General features: G+C 41.4%; 1 protein-coding gene across 1 annotated transcript in view; it reads left to right on the top strand.

Moving 5' to 3' along the window:
* Positions 1-1968: 1968 nt before the first annotated feature.
* The window catches only part of MAATS1 (MYCBP-associated, testis expressed 1), a gene marked incomplete at both ends in the record, with an annotated part of 21959 nt that continues 14447 nt past the window's right edge, over positions 1969-9480 (top strand). The window contains 7 exons of the mRNA XM_010149545.1: positions 1969-2052; positions 3355-3411; positions 4258-4439; positions 5310-5487; positions 5828-5985; positions 6239-6421; positions 6522-6664. Of these exons, the coding sequence (XP_010147847.1) occupies positions 1969-2052; positions 3355-3411; positions 4258-4439; positions 5310-5487; positions 5828-5985; positions 6239-6421; positions 6522-6664 (985 nt within the window). The remainder of the gene's footprint in view (positions 2053-3354; positions 3412-4257; positions 4440-5309; positions 5488-5827; positions 5986-6238; positions 6422-6521; positions 6665-9480) is intronic.

Genomic DNA, 9480 nt, shown 5'->3' with positions numbered 1-9480 from the left:
TATTATTATTATTATTATTTTCAGCAGTTCAAACTGTCCTCAGCACACAAAAACCTCAGTGGCTTCTTATATTTTGCCCGACATTCTGTAACAAGAACTTACTTGACATCTGGGCTGCTTTCAAATCGATTAACATTTCAACAACATGTATTTGCAAAGAATCTTGCAATTAAGAAAAAAATGAGAAATACAGCCACTCTGTTTCAACCTGCACTGATTGACAGTGATTCTGATATGAGGAGAGGCTGTTTCCCAGCTGTCTTTTCAGTAGTTGCATTGCCTCTGCAAGGTTACCAGGAATAAATGCTCATTTATTTCAGCAAAGTCAGCAAATATAAGTCAAGGACATGGAAGAGGCAGGAGCTGTGGAATAAAAGGGGCTATTTCCCTGGGTTCCCATTGTGCCTATAACTGTGCCATAATAGGATGAACGGCTTATGCTAATAGTTAGATCATAAGAATAAGGGCCCACCTGTGCTGAATGAAACACAATTCCATCTGGATGGAGCAACAGTCTGATGTGTAAAGAGTCAGCTACTGGGACCAGCCATCAGCTCAATTAACTCATTTGAATTACAAACACAACCTCACAACAGTAGGTTGGTTAGTGCTGAAGGAGTATCTCAGGTTTCCGCACTGCATCTCAAAACCTTCCCCTCCTCTTTTGGTATGTGATATGACTGAAAGCACCGGGAAGACATGACTTTAAACTTACCTTTGCAGTAAATTGTGTGTCACAGGAGGTTAATGAAGCGTCTCTACAGGCTTTGCTGTAGTGGGTCAGCCATACTGTGGCTTCCCGAGTTCCACAGCGCGGCTCGCAGGGCTTAGATGGGGTCTCTGAAGACAACTGATCTCAGCAGGCAAGGCTTGGTTTTGATCCCAGCTGTCTGTTATGTATTGTTAACCACGTCTCTGTAGTTAAAAGCAGGCAGCAGCAACCAACTCCAGCACTCACACTTGCATAGATCTGAGGTCAGGATTCTTACAAGTTGCCAATAATGGTCTTACGAAAAACATGTCCTTCAGGACTTGACATATATGTGTAGCCTAAGGAAGTGACTTACCTTCATGACATGACATGGGCTGTTGGTTTGGGTTTTTTAAAGAACTTCTATTTCTTGTCCTGTCCAGAGTAAGTCTGGAGCATAAAGTGGTTGTGAAATCAAATAGCAAACCTGATGCAGATCTTTTGAAGGACTCAGTTATACCCATTCTCTCATTGACTGCCTTAATGAGGTCTACATCATGGTCTTCCAAAGCTTTAAGATGAAGAAAACCCTCCGAGATGTTATGAAAAATTCAAAGTTTGCCAACTTGAAATTTAAAAGGGGGTGGGGGGAAATGAAGAAAGAATGTTCTTGCAAAAGATATGCTTGTTCCAGCATGGGTTTTGAAACAGATGCATGGTCAGACTCATTTTTCTCCTCTCTTGGAGAATTCAAATTGGAATGGCTGATTCTAACATTTTTCCCACATTTGCTCCAAATCTCTTCCACTGTTTTTGAAAGGTAGGAAGTGGTAGTCTTTCCCTTTGTTCCTTAGACCCCTTTACACATATTTTCTACTACAGAAATGTTTCGCTCTTAAGGAAAGGAGCTTGCTCCCCCCACTCCAATGAAAGTAGTTTACTTTACAAGGTCAAGCGTCTACAAGTGGCCAACCCCTTTCATGATGAACACCTAAGAAAGTTTTATAAAGGCAGCAAATGACCATTCCTTGCCCACACACAGTGAGGAATATACATAATGCGTCAAACTGTCTTGCTGTGTATATAAGGGTGAAAAAAGCAGAATAGGATTGCTTGTGTAAGTGTGGGGATTTTGTGAACTTTGTACTGTGTGTGATTCTGTGGGCAACCACAGAAGTAGAGACAGAAGGGGGAAAAATAAAAAGCATAAGAAAAAATGATCAGAAGTGAATGTACTTCTTAAATGACAGTAAGGAATCCCGTATTTTGGCTTTTAGAGCTCAACCTTCTCTTCAGATACCTCAAGTTTTGTATGAAGATCCTGAAGTCAGTGGAAGGAATCGCTACAAATATTTTGCATGGTAAGGAATGAACTGATCTGAAACAGACTTCAGAAGCTTGTTTCTGTGTAGTTTAAAGAGCACCTAAGTATATGCCAGAGATTTTTTTTTTTTTTGGTCTTTTCTGTTGGTTCTTTAATCACTGCGATAGAAAATTTTTAGGTCTAAACAACCAGGTCTTTTAAAATTCACACTATGCCAGAATTTTCAGGTAATGATTTACCATATGTAATGTATCAGGCATTCTGCACTTAATAATTATTTGTAGAAATCTTTGGGCTGTAGACCCACCTACACAAAGGAAGAAGATACTCACAAAGCCTTTGTGGTTCTCCAGACTTCTGGAAAAGTGCTTTCTTAAGGAGGAACCTTTTAACTCCCACTTTCTGCCAAGAGCATAAAGGGAGCAAGGGGAATCCTTGATTACCTTTTCATCAATTATGTCCTCTACTGCAGGACTACCCTGCTCCTTCTAGAATGACACTGCAGGTCAACAGTGGACTCAAGATCTGAGCCAACAGCTAGCACACAAACATTCTCAACCTAGTCACATACACTTTGAATTACATTCACTATTACCAGCAGCTATTGGCCAGTATGTCCACTTTAAATATAAAAAACCCACCAAGTTTAAGAAATTGAAGTTCTTTATGGCTCCTCTATTAACAACAAAAAATAGGACGAAGATGATATTATCTTCTGCACTTCAAAATTAAGATTTAAAGTCTCTCAACGGCTAAGGGAAATTGATAGTGAACTGCAATATGCAAACTACAAGAATGCCTAAGAAGGAATTATTAATATGTCATTGAGCCCATATCACTTTGAAGATAGTTCATAAAATACTGCAAAAAAGAGGAAACTAGTTCATAAAATACTGCAAAAAAGAGGAAACCATCAAATTAGATAAGTCCAAACCAGCTTGCCTTACCATCTGATTGTAGGACTTCATTTCAGGATTTCAAGTTATTAAAAAAAAACTGTCTCAAAGTGAAAATAAGTCAACTAATTAGTGAAACAAACACAATGTGTTGTAAGCACACTCAAAATTAACTTGTTTTAATTATTGTCGTCTTCTGCATTCCACTTTCTGCTTTGACAGAAGAATAACACTCACTCCTGCTGGTGAAACTTTCTCTTTGCTCCTTAGCTATGAAATAATTACTTCATATTCAAGCAGAATTCTTAAATATGCAACTACAGAACCTGGGTTGTGGAAAATCAGTGTAACTCCACTGAAATGAGTGGACTACAGTTTGTCTAAACTGTAATGGTCTTTTATGCTCATGGTTGTTGGCTAACATCTGCATTCTCTCTTTTCAGCCCCCTCATCCCTTCTGATAAGCTGCTTCCCCCAGATGTTGCTTATGCAATGGAAAAGTAAGTAGTGAGTTCTGGAACATTACTGTTGTAATGGGTCACATCTCACCAGAAAAAGATTGAGAACTATCAGCTGGCGACCAACAGTTTTCATAATGAACCAACAGGAAAAACGTGTTAAGAGATAAGGATTTGTTCACCATTGAGGATCCCTGAGGAATCTGACCATTTCAGAGTTTGCTTGCAGTAATGAGTACTGCTTTCTGGGTAAAGGACATGTACCTTAAGTGTGTGATGATTATGAGGCCTGAAAGACAGAGCCAAGTGTCTCTGAATCCTAGATGAGATATCAGTGCAAAGAAGATTTTCCACTACAGCAATATTGTTGGAAAACCTTCTGATATTTTATTAGAATCTCTGTGACAGCTGCAATGCTGTCCAGTGGTGTAGAGCATCCATAAAGTAGTCTAGTGTGGTTGTCAGTGGGGGTCAAATTTTGAGAGGACATAAGAAGATTCAGTTCCTAGTAGAGTGAATGGAAGTTGCACGTGCTTACATCATATTTGTTCTGGAAATGTTGGAAAGACAAACATGAAAGACAAACATTGTTTGTGCCCATTAAAAGCAGTGCTTTAGAATGGACACATCGGGAAGATTTGCATGTAATAACTTGTGAGAGCTGAAGCCAGAAGATTTCTGGGTTGCTAACCTAGGAGAGAGGTCTCAGAGGACTCAGCGTAGCCTCAGTATGGTTTTACTAAAGGAAATGGAGTTAACATCAATGGAAGCAATGTTAAGATACACAGAAACATATTTGGATGTCCTACCTTTGACTTAGTGTTGTGGTTCCAGTTTGGTTTTTTAATGAATGCGACAGATGTTCTTCCATCTTGCATCTCTTTTTAGGGTGGAGCCCTGTGTCCATTCAGCATCAAGAGACAGTGAGGTCGTTGGTCCCAAGTTACGAACTTTGGGCACACAGACGGATTACAGGGATGGTGAAGCCCAGACGGATCCCTATTCCCCTGAATACATAGTTCCCAGTGGCTCAGTCCCTGAACTTCTGACACTTGCTACACTCACGTGGGGTGAGTTGTGAAATCAGGGTGAATTATAGTAATCGCATTCCCGCTTTTAGCAGGAGGCTCTTTTTTTCAATGTCAGGTTTCAAGTCTATTGCCAGCCCTTTGTTGTTTTCCTTTGGAGCACATTATTTTATCCATTTCTGAAATAGGTGTGATATTTACCCACTCAATAGCACTATTCCAGGGTATTTCATAGAGAGTTTTGAGATCATTTAACATGAAAAGGTCTTGTGTTTTATAGATATGAACTAGTAGCAGTCTTTCCTTTTACCTACTGTTTTTCAGCTGTTCTGAGTTAGGCATCAGTAAAAAACCTGTACGAACACTGCTGCCCCAGAGTACACCGCTGAACGTAATCTCCGTGTGTCACACCTGCAATAGTGATGGACACTGGACATGCCAAAGAAAGTGCTCATTCCCAGAAAGTGTCTTTGTGGAAAAGCTTTTCCTCCTTTGCAGCCTGCAATAGAGAATGAAATCACAGAATCACAGAATGGGTTGGGTTGGAAGTGACCTTAAAGACCACCCAGTTCCACCCCCCCTGCCATGGGCAGGGACACCTTCCACTAGACCAGGTTGCTCCAAGCCTCATCCAGCCTGGCCTTGGACACTTCCAGGGATGGGGCATCCACAGCTTCTCTGGGCAACCTGTGTTGCAGTACGAGTGTTGTCAGCTAACCTATAGCATCTGCAGGTCCTACCATTCCTCATACTGTAGAATTTTACTGGCCTTAGAAGTACTGACTTCTGACTATCGACAGTTCTGCTTGTGTTTAACACTTGGGCTTGTGGCCATCCAGCCCTCTCTTTGGTGGTGGTTATTTGCTGGATTCACCATTCTCCTAAAGAGCTACTGCTTCTTGTCCCTGGAAGGTCGGGGGCTACCAGCAGGACTAGCCGAGGTGGAGATGATTGAACGTGCCCGGGAAAAACGTGCATGGGAAGCAACTCTTCCAGCCATGGACAATGCCTCACAAATTGCGAAGAGAAGGAAAATGATGGACGATATGGAGAGGAAGGAGTGGGCCTTTAGAGAACAGGAAATAGAAAAGTAGGAGTCCAATTATACTCTTTATTTCTTTTAATTATTGGCTGAATAGAGAAGGAACAAGAAGGTTTAGGGGGTTGGCTGAAGGGTACAAGCCTTTTATTTCTGTGAAAATCCCCTGATTTGGAGAAGGGATATTTTTGTTAAATTTAATATAAGAGACTGCTACCAAAATACTTTTCACCAGTGCTAAACTCCCTTTTCAAACTTAAAGATTAAATACAAGATATGCAATATGATCTACGTGTAAAGTAGTCAGTTTACATGTAGGATTTGGTGATGGCAGGATTGCACAGAACACTGCAGAGTACAGTAGGTCATACCTGGATTTGCTTCCTTGCAGGTTGCAGGAGGTTCGACTGGAAGCCTTAAAGAAGCTGCTGCAGTGGCGGGAGAAGAATCAGAATGAGCTGGATGCCAAGCGCTTGGATGACCACTGGCAAAACCACCAGAAGGCTAAAGAGGAGAAAATAAAGAAGATTCAGCGTGACTGTGCACTGAGTAAGTTTGAAAGACAGGGAGAGAGCAGTGTGCGACTTCGTTTTCAGACAAGCCATTTCCATTTTCACAAGGCTGCAGTCTTTATTCAAGACGAAACAGGTCACATCCACAGTATGCATGGCCAGCACTTGTTCTGCTCAAACAGGTCACGTTTCTCTATTAATCAGCAAAAGCTCTTTGGAATTTCCAAAGATACGGCTTTTTTAGAACTATTAGTGTGAAGAACCTGCTCACATTCGTATTTCCTTTTCAGTGCTCAGGAAACTGATAGCTAAGAGGCACAATGTGATGGGGAAGCTGGAGAGAGGAGATATCATCAGAGAGTATACTGACTTTGCATCACAAACGTACACTCCTTTGTCAAGAATTGGTTATTTCCCAGACAACCATTCTGAGCGCTATGTGGTAAAAAACCTGTATCTTAACACCTTTGCAGGTAAGATGTAGTTTGTATGAGGTATTTAGTTAAAATATTAACAAAACTCACATTTCTCTCCCCACCACGCCATTACTTGATTGCTGGTTGTGTTTCTTAGGACTGTGTGAACTGGAAGCATCTCTCCCAGCTTCTGTCACGCAGGTCAAGGTTAAAGCACCGACACCTAAGCACACTACCACGAAGACTGGATTTATTAAAAGATCAGCAAGGCTAGAGGTGGAGCTGGCACAGGTTCACCAGGTATGGAGCTGTGTCCTGCATCATGTCAGTTCCTCTCAGGTTTGAACTGCTCAGAAATTCAATCGGGAAGACACACGTGTAAGCTTTCTCCCCATTTCCTGTGCTAAATTAGTATTTTCTGTAAGGCAACTTCAAGGACAGAATGGATCAGACACTGAGGCTGTTGCAGGCATGACCAGTACTGCTCTGGAGCTCAGCCTGTCAGTACTCTCTCTCCCTGGCATCTGTGCTGCTGTTCCAACCCTATAGAAAACAAGCATAGCTGCTTCTGTCTTCCTACAGATCAGGAATTTGCATCGGAACATATTATGTCAGTTAGAAATCCTCTCCTGCCATGTGCTCATTCTCAGTCCCCCTTGCTTTTACAATGCACGTATAGCCTGCCTATTGGTTACGCTGTCACCCCACTCATAACGAAATAAAGGGAATCTGGATCCGTATTCTAAAAATTCCGTACATTTTTAAAAGGTGCATTTTAAGTACGTGATGGATAAACACCTGCAGCAAAGCACGATTAAAATGACCCCACTCAGAATCAGATCAGAAGTGTGGATGCCCGCTGTTGTGCCCTAACAACAGCATCTCATTTGCAAACATGCTTACAGTGTTTTGCATATCTTAATTTATCACAAGTGTTCCTGCAGATGAGGTGTCCATATATCCAATTAACCATTGAGGAAAGAAGTGCCTCGTTTGCATCTTCAGTCACAGTGTTTGTAAATAACATGTACTTTTAACTGTGCTTCTTGTGATGCTGTTGAGGGTTACCTTTTTTTACAATCAGATGTGTTCTTGGCTGGCTGCTGGGTCTCTGAAAAACATTTAATTTCATTTGTAAAGCTTGGCCACTTTCACTTATGCTTTATTTAGTGAAGAAATATTTCATAATTGGAAATCGTGTGTATAGCTGTCTTGTTTTAGTGTAATTCAATAATACTCTCAGTGCAGACAGTGACTTCCTACTAGTGATTTTTAAATTAAAATCTCGCTCTGAAAAGTCAATCCTATTCTTTCAAATTTAAATTCCATTGGAGGTTGTAAAGATGAAACGTGGCACTTGTTGATTATTCAGAAGGGAGAAAATCTCGAGTGCTACGCAAAGTGTTCAAGAACTAGGGACATGAACTCACTACAGTTTTACACAAAAAGAGACGCTGCTGAAGGGGTATGAGTTTGGGTGCTTTCTGCGTAAAATTCAAGGAGTGGCTATGCATAATCTGGATCATAACACAGTTCCCACGGGCAGCAGAACGTTAGCCCAAGCTTTCCGATCTGAATACCGGTTACAGCAATTGTATTTTACTTGTTCAAAATGCTTCTCAAGGTTTGAAAGACTACAGCGGCGTGTCTAAACTATAGTCACAGGGAAGAAGTGCACCCCAGTGCTGGCTGCTCACACTACCCCAGTGCTGGCTTCTCACACAGTAACGTCCCTTCAGAGAAAAGTTGGTGGCCGAAGGGAGGTGGAATGCAGAACAAATACAGTCAATTTTGCATATTTTCTTTCTTAAATCAATGTAGATCACTTGGTCCACATTGATTTATACCAACTGAGGGGCTAACATAACTAATACACATTTCCCCACCACAAAAAGGCAAAATGTGTATTCTTTTAAAATTACGAAGCATTTCCTTTGCAGGCAGAGATGATAAATCCGCTATGCAAAATTTAGCTGCTGCTTTCAGATATCCAGAAGTAGACATGAGGCTGGTTGGTCCAGGCAAGCAGAAAGTGCTGACACGGCAAAACACCCAGACTGCCACCGTTAGATTTAAACAAACTTTCTGCCTGGAGCAACAAGAAATTGCTGCCCTAATAAGCACTTGAGCTCTGTGGTGCTGATACTGGTCACTTCTCCCATCAGAGGCTTTCGCTTTTTAACTTTGGAGGCTGTAGCATGTTCTGGCTTAGCAGGGCTTCTCTGACAGGTCCACCTCCTGAGCAACTGGAGCTCTCAAGCAGAGGGTAAGTGAAAGGTGCAGAGTACTTGACGTAACAAAATTTAGCACTTGAGAGGACAGCTGCCTGACCACTCGGCGTAAGCAGTCCCAGTGGTGCCAACAACCTCCGTCACACAGGGTATGAGAGAGGTTTAAAGCAGGCAATTAGGGATCGTCTCCGAAGGGCACTGTGTTGCTTTTCGTTATTTCTATGGCTGAGCAGCTGGACCACTTTTCTCTTCAAAAGCCTCTTTCTAGTGCTGCCCCAGCACACTTCATCTATAAATTTTCTCCCATAATAGAATCACAGAAGGGTTTGAGTTGGAAGGGACCTTAAAGATCATCTGCTTACAAACCCCAAATAACCGTAGAAATAAAGCAGAACTCTCAAAAATTCAGAGAGTATGCAGTGAGCTAGCTCTAGAATGAGGAGTTTTTCATTTTCCCTAAGTAATCCGTGGAAGGAGGTGGTAAATAGAGGAGGAATGCTAGATTTTGGCCTCAGAAGTAATTAATTTTAATAAAGGAAATTTCCAAGGCTTGCTTCTCTGGCCATACAAGTGGCAGGATGGAATAGTCCTCCTCATTATGTTCCTCTTGGTTTGCCATCTTGAGAACTTGATGATCTTAAAGGTATTTTCCAACCTAAAAGATTCTATGATTTTCCTAAGCTTAAAGCCTCTAAGAAGGGATAAGCTATTACCCAAGGAACTACAAAAAGGGTCTGTTTCCTCTTGGGAATAACAACTGTAATCTTCCAGACTTGAAACTAGATCAAAAAGAGGTGATTTTAGAAGAAGACTTTCTGAGGAACATCCTGAAAGCCTTTGCAAAGTATTATGTACGCTCAATGTTTTTAAAATAATTCTCTAAAC

The sequence above is a fragment of the Eurypyga helias genome, unplaced genomic scaffold, assembly GCF_000690775.1.
Source record: "Eurypyga helias isolate BGI_N326 unplaced genomic scaffold, ASM69077v1 scaffold35663, whole genome shotgun sequence".
NCBI lineage: Eukaryota > Metazoa > Chordata > Aves > Eurypygiformes > Eurypygidae > Eurypyga > Eurypyga helias.
Note: the sequence above shows the minus strand (reverse complement) of the source record. Positions and strands in the feature narration are given on the sequence as shown.